The sequence below is a fragment of the Megalobrama amblycephala genome, linkage group LG15, assembly GCF_018812025.1.
Source record: "Megalobrama amblycephala isolate DHTTF-2021 linkage group LG15, ASM1881202v1, whole genome shotgun sequence".
Taxonomy (NCBI): Eukaryota; Metazoa; Chordata; class Actinopteri; order Cypriniformes; family Xenocyprididae; genus Megalobrama; species Megalobrama amblycephala.
This window is the reverse complement of record NC_063058.1, coordinates 29196848-29216812: the sequence shown is the minus strand read 5'-3', so window position 1 is coordinate 29216812 and position 19965 is coordinate 29196848. Positions and strand designations below refer to the sequence as shown.

Below are 19965 nucleotides of genomic sequence, written 5' to 3'. Positions count from 1 at the left end.
CTTCCTGATTATTTAAGACACATGCATGTACAAAACGGGCTCAGTTCCTGCCAACGAGCGGCTCAGAGAGGAATTCAAGGTCTTGCCCTGACATGTTTTTCATCTTTATTTCAAACCTAAAAGCAACAAAAATGCACAACTCGGATGAGTGTGTGTGAGTGTGTATTACTGGCAGTAAAATCAGACCAACACCCATACAAGCCAAAGAGTTCATGACTACTGTACACACAGAGCCCAAGGCCTGGAACGCCTTTTGTTTTTACTCGTATTTTTCATTCTCTCCCTATTTGCTAAGGTGGGAGATGTTATGGATTAAAATCCAAATTCATTTCCCACTGCTTTTGGAAGACCTAAATATTTCTGTAGCCTTTAATTCGGGGAGTTGGTCAGGTTCAAGCCGACTTCTGGACGTCAGGTCAAGTGTCCTGTCGTCCCGCGGCGGATCTGATTACAGCTCTTTGGCTGGGACACGCAAACGCTGTATGGAGAGAGGGCTGTTATTGTTTCCCTGGGTCATGTGTTGTTTTTCCTCAGTTCATTAGTTCTCTTTGATCTCTCCCTGTGCTGTCGTGCGGCTCACAACAGAAACAGATGCTCAATTTTCACGTGTCGTGGAGTCATAACGTTATAGACCTTTTACAGTCCCCTAACTGCAGGATGGGCCCCTTTAGGGTCTCCATAGATGCTTTTTACCTACAGCAGGTAGATCAGAGGACAAAACTAACAAAATTTTATCAGTTAAAAATATTAAACTAAAATATAGACTATTTAATAAATGTTATTGCACCTTATTTTAAGTATTCTCGCCACTAAAATGACATTTTCTGCTGACATAATCAATATAAATAATATCAATAAGCCTTGATATTATAGTTATATATAGATTACTATGAACAAATATTGAAATGTTTCTATCCAATTAAACCTCAACATATAAAATCAAGTCTCACTTCACATTATTTCCTGCTAAATACTCAGTTTACACATTGAAATGTCACATTGTAGACGTTAAATGCATTACGAATGCCATTTCATGTTGTTTTTTGAACTATTTTTACAGCATAAAAAGTGGTAACCTGCAATTGTTACCTTAAATAGCTATTTCTACCTGATTTAACCCATAACAAATAGTTTTGTTGGTATAAATTAATGTATTTAGGTTGATTCAGCAATATAATATGTATAATATGTTTGGGTTTAAAGTCCCCCTGTGGTGAAAATCAAGTTTTTAAATGTTGTTCATATGTCTATCTGGTGTTTTTAAGCATGTGTAAATTCATATGTCAACACTATTACTATAGTATAGAGTATTTTCTCCTTAAAACTGCAGTGAAAAAAAGAGTCTCAAACCCACGGTTTGAAATCTCTGGTGTTTCTGACATCACAAACTAACTTGTAACCAATCACATCAATGTGCCGGTGGGCTTTCGCATATCATTAACAGCGAACTAGCAGAGGAGTCTCAAGAGAAGCCAGATTATCCTGGTATATTTTTCTGTTGATGTGAAAAATCATGTAGATTTAGCAACATGGCGGGTGTATGATGTATATTACGATGTTCTAAGTTGTTTAAAGTTTTTGTAAGGATACTGATAGTTAGAAGGCAACTGACCGACTCTGAGATGGTGAATGGGAACATGGTTTGTTTAACATTAGCAACACATTATTAGCTGTTTGATAACATAGTCAAGCTAATGGATAATCATATTAATTACCGTCATGTGTCCGGTGTTGTAAAGAGCGATACCATTGTGCAGCGTTTACGTAAGTAAGTTGACCGAGTGGATCTCTGAGCTTGTGCGAGAGCGAGTGGAGGCGGAGCTAATTTGCATATTCATAGATCTGCGTATATTAAATGAGGCAAGGGTGTAGAGTTACATTCAAGCTATTTTAAGACATTAAGAATTTTTTTCACAGGAAAAAACATTTAAAAATGTCATTTGACTACAGGGGGACTTTAATAAAACCAGTTAATTTAGATGATATAATTTATCTTCCTAGATAGCAACAGTTATTGATTTAATATACCAAAAAGATTTGACAAAACATCTTCAAAGTCCAGCCAATTAAATATAAAACAACTATATATATATATATATATATATATATATATATATATATATATATATATATATATATATATATATATATATATATCCCTTAAATGCATACTTCGGGTCTTTAGTGACCCGGGACGTCATTCACTACCCTCCTCCTCGTTTATTTTTTCAAGTTAGACATAAACTTCTTGGTATTCCTCAATCAGCTCATTATAAAGAATATAACAAGAAAAAAATCATAAAATAATAAAAGAATGCCTATTTTTTTTCATTTTTTGTAAAAATTGTATAGGGTCGCAAATGACCCGAGGTGTGTATGAGTGTACATATATTTTTTCTGCACAACAATAATTGAATCTTAGATGACGGAATAAGTGCAATTCACCTTTATTCCACAAGGTGGCAATGTCTGATACACAATGCTGAAGTGACGACTCATTCAGACAGAAAACTAAATAATAAGAAAAACATGAAATGGCTCAGCGATTTACTGAACGCAATCAAATATGACTGTAACTGTTACTGGATGGATCTGGTGAAGCTGTTAGCGATCAAAATATTGATTTTGAAGATGTTGAAAATTATATCGTTTTGAGAATACATTTGAGATCGCGAATGGGCTCATATTCGTGACCTCAAACATAAAACTAGCCTATTATTTGCTGAATTTACTGGGAAATGAGCTCTGATGAGGACAGTGATGATGACATAAAACATCTGCTCAAACTGAACCCTTTCAAGCTCCAAAAGGTAACAAAATATGATTTATTTTATTCTTCTGTAATTGTTACTATAATATCAGAGGAGTTTTATATTATCACGACAGGTAGAGATCCTTCCGTGTTAGATATAGATCCGGGTCGATAAAGACCCGAATATGTAAGAATGATTGGCGAAACAGTCATGCATTTAAGGGATATATATATATATAAACTAAAATATTCATAAAAACTATAATATGTCAATGATATCAAAATAACACTGATTCAAGCAATCAATGTGCAATTCAAAATTGAACTCAAGTCAAACATCAATGTTGATTCAACACTGAGTCAACGACTGTTGCTATCAGAGACACTGGCTCTAACTCTTCCTGTGTCTAACATCAGCAGCGCAATATACTAAACTCTAATCGACTTCTATTGTAGGAGGCGTGTTTTGTGTCCATTAGTTGCTATTAGCAACTTGATTATTTAAAAACACCATTATCCATTGAACGCTAAGATCCATTGTGTCTGAACATGAATAGTAATCATGTTACAACCGTTATAGGGTGTGGACGTGAAACTGGAGCAATCATTCTGGCCTCCTTTCAACACACTTACACGTCAGTTGTTTGCTTAGGGTGGTTATTTGATTAGTACTAATTCTGGAGAATAAAGCTACTTTAACCTAAAAGGCACAATAATGATTTAAGGACTCTGAAATCGCTTCTACTTTATGGAAAAATGTATATATTCCATTGATTCCAAATCATTAACCGTAAATCTGGGGTCTGGCATGTGCCTCGGTCATGTGACTAATCACGCCTTCAGCAAACTCAGTAACAAGGAAGGATGATGCACATTTCTGTTCACCTCCACAATCTACTGATCTCACCACAATGCAGCACTAACCTGTTTAACAACATTAAATCCTCACGTTGATTACAGTTTGAACACCACACGTTAAAAATGTCCCAACTACCTGAGAGATTTCACTGACTCAGGTGTTGTGAGGAATCAGACCCTCTCTATCACTCTTTTTAGACAATCAGAAACACTTTCTGTATGTAAATCAAAGTGCGTTCAGTTTTATTGACATCATTAAAATCATCAGTAACAGCATAAATATACACTACCAGGCAAAAAGTTTGGACACAGCTAGCTACTATTTTTTTTATTATACCTATTTATTGATTTATGACCACGACACACTGCCCTGCTAAAAAAAGCTGCTGTTTGTATTTAAACAGGCAAACACTTAAGAGTCCATGACTGGATCATTACTGCTGTGATTATTGATTCTAGCATGTTATATGTTTGGGAACAGCTCTTTTAACCCTAATTTATGGAGTGTGTAGCTTTTCATTTCTTAACCATGTAGGAAGACCAATCATGGCCATATTCCAGGATGACAATGTCAAGATTCATCAGGCTCAAATTGTGAAAGAATGGTTGTGAGGGAGCATGAAGAATCATTTTCACACATGAATTGGTACCTTAAATTAATTGAAAATACATTAAATGACCTTAAATTCATTGAAAGTCTTTGGTTTGTGCTGGAGGAGACTTTACAGAGAGCTAACCTCTTGCATTAATACAAGATCTTGTCCAAAAACTGCTGCACCTCTTGATGGAAATAACATCCATACATTTAGCATGTTCAGCATGTTTCGTCTAACAACATCTGACATGTTTATGTTTTACATGGCCTGAGAAAGTGACATAAACCACGTGAAATCGGATTAGAGCGGTCAAACTGAAAGAAATGTCAATAGGATTTCAAACCACATATGAATGCTGCTCAAATCATTGACATTCATTGACACACTTGCTAAATATGATTGGATTGCAATCGGATATGCACAAAAACTGGATTTCGTCTGACAGTCTGAACATGGCTTTAAGGCCTGTTTACACTGTCACTTCATGCATTTTCTCTGATTGGACAGCTGTCTGATCGTGAAAAGACCAGGTGTAAATGCCCTTCAAGATGCTTTCAAGATGGATTTAAGGGATTAGTTCACTTCAGAATTAAAATTTCCTGATCATTTACTCATCTCCATGTCATCCAAGATGTTCATGTCTTTCTTTCTTCGATCGGAAAGAAATTAAGGTTTTTGAGGAAAACTTTCCAGGATTTTTCTCCATATAGTGGACTTCAATGGGGATCAAGGTCCAAATGTCAGTTTTAGTGCAGCTTCAAAGAGCTCTACACGATCCCAGTCGAGGAATAAGAGTCTTATCTAGCAAAATTATTATTTTCCAACGTGATTACGTAATGCGTGGCACATCGCAAAGCAGTGCAAGATGAGCATTTATCGTTTTTTTTTTAGAAAATGACAGATCATTTTGCTTTATAAGACCCTTATTCTTCGTCTGGGATCGTGTAGAGCTCTTTGAAGCTGCACTGAAACTGCCATTTGGACCTTCAATCCGTTGAACCCCAGTGAAGTCCACTATATGGAGAAAAATCCTGGAATGTTTTCCTCAAAAACCTTAATTTCTTTTTGACTGAAGAAAGAAAGACATAAACATCTTGGATGACATGGGGGTGAGTAAATTGAACTAAAGTAAAGTGAACTAATCCTTTAAATCAAATCACTGATTGGTTTGAGACGCATTCCAAATGAAGTGTAAATGGATCTGGTTTTTGAAACTACATAGGCAAATTTTTAAAGGTGCCGTAGAATGAAAAATTGAATTTACCTCGGCATAGTTGAATAACAAGAGTTCAGTACATGGAAATGACATACAGTGAGTCTCAAACTCCATTGTTTCCTCCTTCTTATATAAATCTCATTTGTTTAAAAGACCTCCGAAGAACAGGCGAATCTCAACATAACACAGACTGTTACGTAACAGTCGGGATCATTAATATGTACGCCCCCAATATTTGCATATGCCAGCCCATGTTCAAGCATTAGACAAGGGCAGGACGTCTGGATGAGCACAGCTGAATCATCAGACTAGGTAAGCAAGCAAGAACAATAGCGAAAAATGGCAGATGGAGCAATAATAACTGACATGATCCATGATACATGATATTTTTAGTGATATTTGTAAATTTCTTTCTAAATGTTTCGTTAGCATGTTGCTAATGTACTGTTAAATGTGGTTAAAGTTACCATCGTTTCTTACTGTATTCACGGAGACAAGACTGTCGCTATTTTAATTTTTAAACACTTGCAGTCTGTATAATTCATAAACACAACTTCATTCTTTATAAATCTCTGCAACAGTGTGTAATGTTAGCTTTAGCCACGGAGCACCATCAAACTCATTCAGAATCAAATGTAAACATCCAAATAAATACTATACTCACATGATTAGACATGCTGCATGACGAACACTTTGTAAAGATCCATTCTGAGGGTTATATTAGCTGTGTGAACTTTGTTTATGCTGTTTAAGGCAGTCGCGAGCTCGGGGGCGGGGAGCGCGAGAATTTAAAGGGGTCGCAGCCTGAATCGGCGCATATTTAATGATGCCCCAAAATAGGCAGTTAAAAAAAATGAATTTAAAAAAATCTATGGGGTATTTTGAGCTGAAACTTCACAGACACATTCAGGGGACACCTTAGACTTATATTAACAGACATCTAAACATTAATAGACATCTTTTGAAAACGCGTTCTACAGCACCTTTAACTTCTGCAAACTGCCGCAAATGAAACTGAAAGTTTGGCGTCGCATCCTGAAGCTCAAATCCTCATTAAAAATAGTGAGACTAAATTATCTTACCAGTGCCGCTCAATCTCCTATTGCAGTCTTTAATCTTGAAATTAGCTTACGATTAATAAAATGCAGCACATATCAGTTTATTTTGTTGACGTGACTCGGATTTGAAGATCAAATTTATATTCATTTTGTGAAGACACATTTATGTGGCCAAGTGTAAATGGACCAGTTTTTACAAATTTGATAGCTATCTGATCAGTGAGAGTGTATGAAGTGACCAGGTGCAAACAGGCCCAAAGTGTGTCCAAATTTCATCCCGTACTGTAAATACTGGCGTTTACTGTGTGTCAGGATGTCAGCATATGTTAAGTCTGAGCTCTCATGAGCGAGACATTCTTAACATCACTATGACATTCCACAAAAGGATCATAATGAAAGTGGAAGCTTGTCTGAGCCACAAACTGATTGCGCTTTAATGTCTTGGACTTGAGAGCACTGATTAATTTCCCCCACTTCCTGTGATTTAGACTGAGAATGAGGAGGATGCTTCCCGTCAGGAGCAGGGCCAGAATTTTCTCTTTCTTAACCGCCTGTAAATGTCAGACGCATCACTTTTCAGCTTTAAAATGTCTCTGCAAGTCACCTTTGAGACCTGACATCATCGACAGCAAAATTCACTGCAACAGTCCACAATGCGAGGCCCACTAACCCCTGCTCGTAAATAACAACACATGTGATTGGCTGCCTACAGGCATGATGTCACTGGGTCAGTCCAGCTGTGTGCCCCACATTTGAACAAGTCAACAGGTTCAGAAACAAGCACACAGTCTAAACTAAGGGGTGTAGAAACTATTTTAAAAGGTTGAGGTGATACAATGAATGATAAATGCTTAATTTCTACACTCATGTGTAAAATACAACAGTGTTTAACCCATTTATCAGCACATATCTTAAAAAAAGTAGTCTGTTTACTAATAATTCAACCAAAAATAAAAATCCCATCATCAATTTCTCACCCTCATGTCGTTGGAACACAAAAGAAGATATTTTGAAGAATGTTTCAACTGCTCTTGTCCATGTCAATGGGGAACAAATCAACATTGAACCACTTAAGACGAACACAATCGGAGATATATCTAAAAATATCTACATCGTTTATTATAGTTAATAAAGTTTTAAATATGGATATTTTTATTACAAAAACCCATCGCTTCACTTCAGAAGGCCTTTATTAACCCCCTGGAGCTGTATGGATTATATTTATGATGGATGGATGCATTTTATTGGCTTCAAAATCTGGCTAAACTAGCCAAAATCTGGCTGACTTTTTTTGTTTTCATTTTAGATTAAATTTTAGTAATTCTGTTATTTTTGTCATTTTTTAAAATTTATTTATTAGTTGTTGGATTTTTTTTCAGTTTTTGTTAGTAAATCAAAAATGAGAAATATGATGTCTTGGCTACTAGCTGAAACAAAATACGTTTTTTATATTTTATTTTATTTAAATTAAAGTGAAATTAAATTAAATTAAATCTGTGAATAAAAGCCTAAAATTAAATCTGTTCATCATATAAAGTGATCTAGTCTCTTCAGAAAATTTGGACTAAACCGCTCAATACATACGGATTAGTTTTATAATCTCTTTATGAACTTTTTGAAACATCAAAGTGTCAGTTTCATAGCTGTCAATGGAGGGACAGAAATCTCTTAGATTTAATCAAAAAGATCTTCATTTGTGCTCCGACGATGAACGAAGGTCTTACTGGTTTGGAACAACATGAGGATGCGTAATTAATAACAGAATTTTCATTTTTGGGTGAACTAACCCACAAAAGGATTAGTTCACTTTCAAAAAAGATTTTCCTGATAATTTACTTCCCCCCTTCAGTCGAAAAGAAATTAAGGTTTTTGATGAAAACATTCCAGGATTTTTCTCCTTATAGTGGACTTCAACGGCCTCCAAACGGTTGAAGGTCAAAATTACAGTTTCAGTGCAGCTTCAAAGGGCTTTAAACGATACCAGACGAGGAATAAGGGTCTTATCTAGCGAAACGATCGGTCATTTTCGAAAAAAATTTAAATGTATATGCTTTATATAAACAAATGATCACCTTGCACATGCTTCCGCCGAAACCGCACTTTCGTATTCTTCAAAAAGTTTACGCTGTATGTCCTACACCTTCCCTATTCTGCTTACGGAAAAAATAACGTTCCGTTCTGTTCCGAAAATGACCGATTGTTTCCCTAGATAAGACTCTTATTCCTCGCCTGGGATCGTGTAAAGCCCTTTGAAGCTGCACTGAAACTGTAATTTTGACCTTCAACCGTTTGGAGGCCATTGAAGTCCACTATATGGAGAATAATTCTGGAATGTTTTCATCAAAAACCTTAATTTCTTTTCAACTAAAGAAAGAAAGACATGAACATCTTGGATGACATGGGGGTGAGTAAATTATCAGGAAAAGTTTATTTAAAAGTGGAATAATCCTTTAACGTTTACTTTTATTTCAAGTAATGAAAAAATTTATATAGTTTTACTTACTTAAATTGTATGGTCAAAAACAACACCGAGACATTTTTTAAATATCTTCTTCTGTGTTCCACAGAATATAGAAACTCTGAAAGAGAGTCAATCATGGGTGAACAAGTCACTTTACCTTTCTGCAGATGGATGATGTCTGGAAAGTTGGACAGCAGGCCCTGGTACAGCGACAGTTTATCCAGCATGTGAAACAGGTCGTATTTGGGCTGCTCGGCGAACATCTCCCCGATGTTCTCGTAGGTGCGGCCTGTGTGCGAGATGGCGTTGCTCAGGGCGTCCGAGCTGTAAGGAGGGTCCAGCAGGAACGACTGGCTGATGGACTGAAAGCCGTTCCCCAGCCTCTGGAACTCCTTCCGGAATCCTCCAAGGTGTTTGCGGACTAGTTCCGACGCGACATGCGTCAACTGCATCACGCTGTCGTCCATCTTTTTGGCGAACGCCTTGAAGGAGTCAATGCGCTCCTCCACGTCCTGAAGGTCCTGGTGCTCGTTGGGAATCTGGAAGGTGAGCATGAAATGAGCCCCGACCATCTCGTCCTTCTCTGCCCGCCTCTTCCCGAGTTTCCACTGTTTGTCGTCTCCGCACATGAGGAAGTGTTCAAAACCCTCGTACTGAGACAGCACGGGGTGGCTGGTCATGTGGTCCATCCATAAAATGAGCCTCCTCTTCCTCTTCTCGATGAAGTCTTCCTCGAACCGTCCCGTGGCCTGTTTCTCCGGGAGGTGCGGCACAGAAATCACCGTGAATTTGTGCAGTAGTCTGTTGTACAGCCAGTCAAAGTGCTTGTAGCGGCGGTAAACCGGCCTGCCAGTGTGACTAGGGGTCACGCGGTACGAGATGTACGTCTTAATGCCTTTGAACTTCGTCTGTTTGGTAGGGTCTTCAATGGAACAGGAGAAGGGTTGAGGGCTCTCCTTCCACTGCGGCCCCCGGGGGCCCATTTCGATGGAGTACGACTCGGCGATCTTGGCCATCATGGGAACGTCGCCAAGTACGAAGGCCTCCACACCTGAGCGCACGAAGCTGGAGAATCGGTTCAAGTTTCTTCCCACCATGCTGCCCTTCCTGTTGCTCGACATGCTGTCCTGACGCTCCATGTGCGGCTTGGCTCGGTAGTGGACGTTGGGGTTGGAGTATGGACTTTGGGAATGTCCATTGGCACCCACCCCTCTCCGAGGGTCCTCATCCTCAACCACCGTTGAGGTTTCATCCCAGTCGTCCCAGTCGTCATCGTCGTCACTTGGCAAGGTCGTGGAAGGTGTGTGGATGTACGACAAGTCCTTACCAGGAGAGCTTCCAGGTGAGCTGAGGGATTGATCCGTCAGGTTGGACCCGGATCGGAGCCGAATGATCTGGACGTACGAGGCGGGAAACAAACCTCGCTCTCCTCGGCTGTTCTCACCTTGTAGCCAGCCGTCCACAGAGTTCTCGTCGAAAATGACCAGCTCTTCATTCTCCTGGATGCTTATCTCCTCCTTGTTCTCACTTTGGAAAGTGTAGAGGGCTTTGGCTCTCAGGGACATTTTTGTAACTTTTGCAAGCCAGATGCAACAAAAAAAATGGTTCCCTTACCTCATATCACACTAAACAAAAAGCTTTTAGATAACTTAAAAGTTAACTGGGTATTTAGTACAGCAGTATTTCTTAATGTATTCATAGCACTTTAGTAGTTTTGAGGCTGTTGGTAAATATTCTTCAAGATAAAGATCTAAAATTACTGACCACAAGACAACAGGAATCTTAATTTTCCTCGGAAATAATTCCGATATTCTGCATTTATAGATAAAGAGTTACATGTTGGAACTCCCTGTCAGGTTGTTATTCTCCAACTTCCCTTAATTTATGTCGTTTCATTATTCCACAAAGCCAGAATCTTCAGCCGCAAAAAATAAACCCATAAATCCACAAATCCCGTCCAGCATAAACCGGCAAACACATTCAGTTCAAGTGCCTCATAATAACTAAAGTTTTAGCCATTTTGCATGCTGCAAAAAAATATTTTAAAAAACAAACAAACAGCTGTTTTGCAAATCCGGCTGAACTAAACTCCAGATGAAAACATTATACCAGCATTTCGTCCCGGATAGAGATGGGAAATAAACGCATCCTTTGCATTCCGCCAACAAAAGAACAAAAAGTACTTCTAAAGCATCTTTATAATCCTCAGAACCCGTTCAAATCGCTGTGTGTTCATAGTATTTCCTTCGAGATGTGGTTCAACAGGTCCGTGAAGAGTTTTTCATAAAGTATTTCTTTACTTTGAGCGAAAACGCAGTAACTCTTTCCATGACGTGACGACCGAACAATGAGGAGTCGCGCAGTTCAGCGTGAGCTTTACAATCGCGTTTGTGGCGCCGCGCGGCGGTCGAGACAACCACTGAAGCATCTGAACAGTGTAGTGAGCTTCTAGTCAACTCAAAACACAGTCAACTACATAGTGTACAAATGCTGGTATCGCTCAGATTGCAGAATGCAAATCACAGGACGTTTCTTTGGTGAGCGAAAACGTTTGGACACAAGAATAATACAATTTAAAATGATTATTACATTGAAATCCGCACTGAACTCTATCAAAAACTAATAAATATTACTCATATCCAATAATCTCTATCAGCTGTGATTGGTTCATCCTAATGCAGCGCTGAGAAAACAAACAGCAACCACGTGACAATAAATGGGCGGGGCTTGACGTCCAGCTCCACCTGTGTGAACCTAGTGAAGCGCCATCACTGGCTGTTAACATTATTACAAGGCAAGCCCTTCGTCCGCGCGAATTTCAAGCTAATGAAAAACATGTTTATTGTTGCAAAAAACTTGTATGGAATTTTAGATGCTGGAATAGATAAAATTGCCTATTTTTCAGCAATCTGTCTTGTTTTTAAAGCTATTTATGAATATATCTGATTAATGAATATGATACGCCTCACTAAATGTTGCTGAATTTATTTATATTAACCTTGAACAGCAAAATGTGCAGTTATTATAATCTAGGAAAAAATTATAACAAGATATTAAAGGGTTTGTTCACCCAAAAATGAAAATTCTGTCATTATTTACTCACCCTCATGCCGTTCCACACCCATAAGTCCTTTGTTCATCTTCGGAACACAAATTAAGATATTTTTGTTGAAATCCGATGACTCAGTGAGGCCTGCATAGGGAGCAATGACATTTCCTCTCTCAAGATCCATTAATGTACTAAAAACATATTTAAATCAGTTCATGTGAGTACAGTGGTTTAATATTAATATTATAAAGCGACAAGAATATTTTTGGTGTGCCAAAAAAAAACAAAATAACGACTTATTTAGTGATGGCCAATTTCAAAACACTGCTTCAGGAAGCTTCGGAGCGTTATGAATCAGCGTGTCGAATCATGATTCGGATCGCGTGTCAAACCGCCAAACTGCTGAAATCACGTGACTTTGGCGCTCCGAACCACTGATTCGACACGCTGATTCATTATGCTCTGAATCTTCCTGAATCAGTGTTTTGAAATTGGCCATCACTAAATAAGTCGTTATTTTGGGGGGTTTTTTGGCGCACCAAAAATATTCTCATTGCTTTATAATATTAATATTGAACCACTGTACTCACATGAACTGATTTAAATATGTTTTTAGTACATTAATGGATATTGAGAGAGGAAATGTCATTGCTGGCTATGGAGGCCTCACTGAGCCATCGGATTTCAACAAAAATATCTTAATTTGCGTTCCGAAGATTAACGAAGGTCTTACGGGTGTGGAACGGCATGAAGGTAAATAATAAATGACAATATTTTCAGTTTTGGGTGAACTAACCCTTTAATAATACTAAATTTCATTTTAATATATTAAGTTTCAAGAAGACATTTGTTTTTCATGACATTTTAATAGGTTAAAACAAGACATTTTACAAAACAAAACAACAAAATTACATAAACACCATCCATCCTCAATATTACAGTAAGTCTAATTTTCACAGAATAGTGGTGTGCCTGTGTTTTCTGTTTATGTGAACCAGCAAGTTCTTCTTATTTATTTGAATGTCGCAGTGTGGGCAAGCAACCCTGACTTGCTGCCGGACACGTAATCTTACTGCTGACGATGAAGCTGCTGGGAATCGAGGCACTTCTGCTGTAGATGGAGGTACTTGTGATGGGAATGGAGCTACTTCTGGTGGAGGTCCTTCTACCGTGGATGAAGGTACTTCTGCTGTAGATGGAGGTACTTGGTGGGAATGGAGCTACTTCTGGTGGAGGTCCTTCTACCGTGGATGAAGGTACTTCTGCTGTAGATGGAGGTGGTGGTGCTGCTGGCACTATGTGTGGAGACTGTCTGTCTGATGTATTTTTACAAGTTGTTATATGTTTAATCAGAGCATCCTTTCTGATTAATGTTGACTTGCAGTAGCAGCAGTGAAAATGTGGCGTTTGTCTGCAGCCTAGACCACACTTGATGATGACAAAACCTAGGTAAAACAGAGAAGGGGAAAAAGCATCATAAAAGAATAAAATACATTTTCTTCAGATAATAGTCTACAACTGTGAGGCTAGGGAATATTAATCATTTGTTGAGCAATTTACATATTGTGACAAAGTTTGTGAATCCATTTTTTTCTCCACATATTTTAGACACTTCAAAATGGCATCTTCATCTATGCTTCATTTTCTGAAAACATCGATTTGCGGCGAGAACGGTACTACCACTGACCCAACGTAATGACGTAATGATCAACGCGGAAGAACAAAACCCAGGTTGATGGGTCTTTTGAGGGAGAAATGACCAGAAGGATTGAATTGTGTAAAGACATTTAAATTAATTCACACGTACCTTCCCGTTGAACAGCATTTCGAAGATGATTTGTAACATGATTTTGTGCCTGGTGTAAATGTTTATGCAGCATCTTACAGTAGTCACAGTGGTACATGTTGCAGCAGCTTGAGCATTTCTCAATGGAGAGAAGAGGATCATGTCCTCGCCTCAGTACTGTCTGATGCAACTGTGCAGGGTAAACAAACACAACACTTTAACATCTGTCAGCAAAAATACAAAAAGGCTATACAAAAACTATGACGACTTCTTATAATACACACACTAACCACACATGCTAAAAGTTGCCATAGGCAATGTCCACCTGTGAATCGATTTTCAAGCGCACCGTTTGGATAAGTAGTAGCTAGCTCATTTAATGAGATATTAATAGTATGAATATATGGAAGCTTGTGTCTGCCATGAAATAAAAAAGGTAATTGTGAGTTTTAAATCTTGCAATTCTGACTTTTTTCCTCAAAATTTTGAGATATAAACTCAGAATTGAGAGTTAATTACAAAAGTTAATTCTTTTTTCTGACAATTCCAACCTTATAACTCACAATTCTGACTATATTTCTCACAATTTCGAGTTTTTAACTCACAATTTTGACTTTTTTTCTCACAATTCTGACTTTTTTCCTCACAATTCCGTGTTGTAACTCACAATTCAGTTTATAACTCACAATTCTGACTTTTCCTCGCAATTTCGAGTTTATAATTCATAATTCTGACTTTTTTCCTCAAGATTCCAACTTTATAACTCACTATTCTGACTTTTTTTCCTCACAATTCTGACTTTTTTCCCCTCACAGTTTAGTTAATAACTCGCAATTCTTTTTTCCTCTTTTTCTCACAATTCAAACTTTATAACTGATAATTCTGTTTTTTCCTCACAATTTCAGGTTTTTAACTCAGTTCCGAGTTTTTTACTCATAGTTCCGAGTTTATAACTCACAATTCCGAGTTTATAACTCACAATTCCGACTATATTTCTTACAATTCCGAGTTTTTAACTCACAATTCCGTGTTGTAACTCACAATTCAGTTTATAACTCACAATTCTGACTTTTCCTCGCAATTCCGAGTTTATAATTCATAATTCTGACTTTTTTCTCACGATTCCAACTTTATAACTCACTATTCTGACTTTTTTCCCTCACAATTCTGACTTTTTTCCTCACAGTTTAGTTAATTCCTCAAAATTCCCAGTTTATAACTCACAATTCCCAGTTTATAACTCACAATTCTGACTTTTTTCTTGCAATTCCAAGTTTATAACTCACAATTCTGACTTTTTTCTTGCAATTCCAAGTTTATAACTCACAATTCAGAGTTTATAACTCACGATTCTGACTGTTTTCTCACAATTCCAACTTTATAACTAATAATTCTGTTTTTTCCTCACAATTTTGAGTTTTTAACTCAGTTCCGAGTTTTTTACTCATAGTTCCGAGTTTATAACTCACAATTCTGACTTTTTTTTCTCACAATTCTGAGTTTTTTCCTCACAGTTCCGTGTTGTAACTCACAATTCAGTCCATAACTCACAATTCTGACTTTTCCTCTCAATTCCGAGTTTATAATTCATAATTCTGACTTTTTTCTCACGATTTCAACTTTATAACTCACTATTCTGACTTTTTTTCCCTCACAATTCTGACTTTTTTCCTCACAGTTTAGTTAATAACTCGCAATTCTTTTTTCCTCAAAATTCCCAGTTTATAACTCACAATTCCCAGTTTATAACTCACAATTCCCAGTTTATAACTCATAATTCTGACTTTTTTCTTGCAATTCCAAGTTTATAACTCACAATTCAGAGTTTATAACTCACGATTCTGACTGTTTTTCTCACAATTCCAACTTTATAACTCATAATTCTGTTTTTTCCTCACAATTTCGAGTTTTTAACTGTTCCGAGTTTTTTACTCACAATTCCGAGTTTATAACTCACAATTCCGAGTTTATAACTCACAATTCCGAGTTTATAACTCACAATTCTGACTTTTTTCCTCGCAATTCCAACTTAATAACTCACAATTTTGACTTTTTTCCTCACAATTCCAAGTTTTTAACTCACAATTGTGGCTTTTTTCTCAAAATAGTGAGATATAAAGTTGGAACATAAACGGAATTGCGAGAAAAAAAAATCAGATTTGGGAGATAAAAAGTCGCAATTACCTTTTTTATTTTGTAGCGGAAAAAAGCTTCCACATCCTCATCTTTGTTATTATTTGAAGTCAAATCTTTCCACAAAGTGTTGTGCCTGTGTCATCTGTTTATGTGAACCAGCAAGTTCCTTTTATTTATTTGAATGTCACAGTGTGGGCAAGCAACCCTGACTTGCTGCCGGACATGTAATCTTACTGCTGATGATGAAGCTGCTGTGGATGGAGGTCCTTCAGCTGGAGTTGGAGGAGCTGCTGCTGTGGATGGAGGTCTTTCGGTTGGGGATAGGGGTTCTTCTGCTGGGGATGGGGGTCCTTCTGCCCTGGATGGAGGTCCATCTGCTGTGTGTGGAGGTCTTTCTGCTGAGGATAGGGGTTCTTCTGCTGGGGATGGGGGTCCTTCTGCTGTGGATGGAGGTCCATCTGCTGTGTGTGGAGGTCTTTCTGCTGGGGATAGGGGTTCTTCTGCTGAGGATGGAGGTCCTTCTGCTGTGGATCGAGGTCCATCTGCTGGGGATAGGGGTTCTTCTGCTGGAGATGGAGGTCCATCTGCTGTGTGTGGAGGTCTTTCTGCTGGAGATAGGGGTTCTTCTGCTGAGGATGGAGGTCCATCTGCTGTGTGTGGAGGTCTTTGTGCTGGGGATATGGGTTCTTCTGCTGAGGATGAAGGTCCTTCTGCTGTGGATCGAGGACCATCTGCTGGGGATAGGGGTTCTTCTGCTGGGGATGGAGGTCCATCTGCTGGGGATAGGGGTTCTTCTGCTGGGGATGGGGGTCCATCTGCTGTGTGTGGAGGTCTTTCTGCTGGGGATAGGGGTTCTTCTGCTGAGGATGGAGGTCTTTGTGCTGGGGACAGGGGTTCTTCTGCTGGGGATGGAGGCACTTGTGACGGAGGTACTTCTGCTGTGGATGGAGGTGGTGCTGCTGCTGCTGGCACTATGGGTGGAGGCTGTTTGTATGATGTATTTTTACAAGCTGTTAAATGTTTAATCAGAGCATCCCTTCTGATTAACGTTGACGTGCAGTAGCAGCAGTGAAAATGTGGTGCTTGTCTGCAGCCTAGACCACACTTGATAATGACAAAACCTAAAATGTGGAGAGAATATTTTCAACAGTGATTAGTCATTTTTACAATAATGTTTTATACAGTTCAGTGCAGCGATTCTGTAGAGGTTTTGGGATGAAGCGGCAGTTGCTCAACAACAACAAAGCTGGAGAATCTCACGCAGCCAAAATGAGGATTTTCAGTAACATTGTTCAAACCGGAGTCGACACTGATGGAGAGACTCAGGAAGGACTTTTAGAATGCAACTGCAAAAGCGATTTGTGTAAAAGAAAATATCTCCCTTTGCATTGAACTTTGAGCGCTGTAACTTTGCAGATGTTGTTTATGCTCAAACAGCAACATTACACACTAACTAAAGTTAAAAAAGTGAAATCATAATCAAGAACCCCTTTAATCATTTGTCATTATGTTTTTACTTGAACTGTATAAAGACATTTAAATTAATTCACACGTACCTTCCTGTTGAACAGCATTTCGAAGATGATTTGCAACATGATTTTTTGCCTCATGTAAATGTTTATGCAGCATCTTACAGTAGTCACAGTGGTACATGTTGCAGCAGCTTGAGCATTTCTCAATGGAGAGAAGAGGATCATGTCCTCGCCTCAGTACTGTCCGATGCAACTATGCAGGGTAAACAAACACAACACTTTAACATCTGTCAGCAAAAATATAAGTATTGGGTATATTATTTTCCAAACTGAAGTCCATTAATGAATATAAATTACATGATAAATATTACAGTTATTAAATGTATTTTATTACATCATAATAATCACATTTTAGGTAATGTAATCAGACTACTTATAGATTACTTTTAGCCTTAACCTGTTTATCACATAGACCTGAATAGGATAATCATGTACTATAGTGGTATAAATATACAAAGAGAATTTTTTTTTTAAAATTTGTCATCTACAAAATGAATATGCATTAAACGCTACATTACATCAGGGATTCCCAAACTGAGCTTTGTGAAAGAACTGCAGGGGGGCTCTGTAAGTTGATGAAAAGGTAATAATGAATTAAACCATAAAATGCAACATTTTTAAATAAAAACAATCAAAATAAAAAGTAAGAAATAGTTTATTTATGTTGTGTGGCTACTGATGGAAAGACTTTGAACATAAGCACTAGGCTGTTTTAGAAAGGACAATTTAAAGGTCCCGGTTTTCGTGGTTTTTTGAAGTTTTGATTGTGTTTATAGTGTGCAATATAACATGTGTTCATGTTTCGCGTGTAAAAAAACACAGTATTTTTCACATAATTTACTTATCTGTATACCGCTGTTTCCACTGTCATAAAAACGGGCTGATGACTTCCTTGTTCTATGAAGTCCCTCCTTCAGAAATACGTAACGAGTTCTGATTGTGCCAGCGGTTCCTGTGTTGTGATTCGACAGCTCTGAGCGAACCTTGCCCGGAAAGGTCACGCCTCTTACCATAACGTGGAGATGCACGCACTCAGTGTTATTGTAAACATGTCTTTAATTTTACCCTATCAATTTGAGCCGGAATCAGACCCGGTGATTGGACTGCGGGATGAAAATAACAGCGTTTCGACGACATGGCGACAAACACACTCTACAAACGCAACTCTTGTGTATTCCTGTGGGCGGAGGTTAGTCAAAAAACTGTTTTAGTGACGTCATTAAAGAAGGAAGTAGAGGGATGTAGTCCAAACTGGCCGTTCGATGTAGGCGACTTCTGTTAAATAAAATATCTCGCTTGGCATTGAACTTTGAGCTTTAAAATTTTACAGATTTTATTTATACTCTAACAACAACATTACACACTAACTAAAGTTTGAAACATGGGATCACGAAGAACGGGACCTTTAAAAAAAATAACAACAATTAATGAGAATCAATAAATTATTAATAATTTGCCGCCATTTTGTGAATATTAAAGCTGCAGTCCATAACTTTTGGCGTTCTAGCGGTTAATAAACAAAACTGAATGCGTCTTGCGGAAGAACATTGTAGCCGGAGCTACTTCTGTCTGTTTATGTTTATGACGAGTCACGCAGGTGCTGTACTACTCCGCAGCGGTACGACCCGAACCAGTCTAAAATAGTCCCAATATAAACACTTATTATAGATGTACCGTAGCGATTCAGAATGAGACACGGATTGGAAAATGGATTCATGATGTATATATACAAAATGTATATACTGAACACGACTGCAGCTTCAGTAATCATGTAATCAATACAAATGTAGTCTGCGAGTATTTTAAAATATAATATAATCTAATTACAAGTAGGCTATATAATTTTTGGAATGTGATTAAGTAACCCAGATTACATATCTAGTAAACTTTTTTCTACATTGTAAACGTCAAAATCTTAATGTAATCTTGTAAATGTTGTATTTTCTCAACGTGAAAGAATATAATGAATAATGATTATCGCCATCGGTGTTAATTAACTGGGAAATCATCTGTGATTTGAACTATCCCTCTCCTAACAAGATCACCGCGCTCTTTGTCTGACAGATGTTTTGGTCAGAAGCAGGGTCGTCATTCAGTGACACTGTCTGTGTGTTGTTTGTGTTGTTCGTGAGCTACACTCACCGGCACATTGTTATTTTCCGGGGCCGGACTCGGGAGAGAGGTAAAACCATGGGTACAACTCGTCCTTTGGATAGGAGCTGCTGCAACGCTGACGGTGTTGACCAACAGCCGTGGAGTTTGTGTGCAGAGAAGGAGGATAATCTGGGGAGTTTGACCACACTCTTTTTTGTCTATTCTGTTTTCAGCTTCGCCGGGATAGCTGCGTTTCATTATTAATCCAGATAATTTCACTCTACTGCAAATGTTTTCGCTCCCTCCAGTTCAACCAACGGACTGTATCTTACTGTATCTTCTTCTTCTTCTTCTTCTTTGGAGTATTTGGCGTTTCCCACACCATAGGCACATTGCGCCACCTATTGTTTTGCCACAAGGGTAAGAA

At 38.1% G+C, this 19965-nt stretch overlaps 2 protein-coding genes and 1 long non-coding RNA gene across 6 annotated transcripts in view; 1 reads left to right on the top strand and 2 right to left on the bottom strand.

Moving 5' to 3' along the window:
• snx33 (sorting nexin 33) overlaps positions 1-11344 on the bottom strand; it is a 21820-nt gene extending 10476 nt beyond the window's left edge. The window contains exon 1 of the mRNA XM_048157475.1: positions 9099-11344. Within this exon, the coding sequence (XP_048013432.1) occupies positions 9099-10506 (1408 nt within the window). The 5' untranslated portion in view covers positions 10507-11344. The remainder of the gene's footprint in view (positions 1-9098) is intronic.
• LOC125246533 lies at positions 9355-16217 on the top strand. Of its 2 annotated transcripts, none has more exons than XR_007179900.1 (4): positions 9355-9487; positions 13020-13191; positions 13268-13975; positions 16103-16217. It is a non-coding gene; the product is annotated as an uncharacterized LOC125246533 (long non-coding RNA). The 2 variants fall into 2 exon arrangements; XR_007179901.1 differs by having other exon boundaries at positions 13262-13975.
• Positions 12837-19965, bottom strand: LOC125246529 (pollen-specific leucine-rich repeat extensin-like protein 4). 3 transcript variants are annotated; one of them, XM_048157471.1, is made up of 6 exons: positions 19587-19965; positions 17469-17637; positions 16147-17033; positions 13798-13966; positions 13264-13435; positions 12837-13193 (listed from the first exon to the last, which is right to left on the bottom strand). In XM_048157471.1, exons 1-6 carry the CDS (start codon positions 19794-19796, stop codon positions 12944-12946), a joined length of 1857 nt encoding a protein of 618 aa, XP_048013428.1. In that variant the 5' UTR covers positions 19797-19965; the 3' UTR covers positions 12837-12943. The 3 variants fall into 3 exon arrangements, with proteins under 3 accessions (XP_048013428.1, XP_048013429.1, XP_048013427.1); XM_048157472.1 differs by adding an exon at positions 17963-18009 and having other exon boundaries at positions 12837-13435; positions 19587-19718; XM_048157470.1 differs by having other exon boundaries at positions 12837-13435; positions 19587-19962.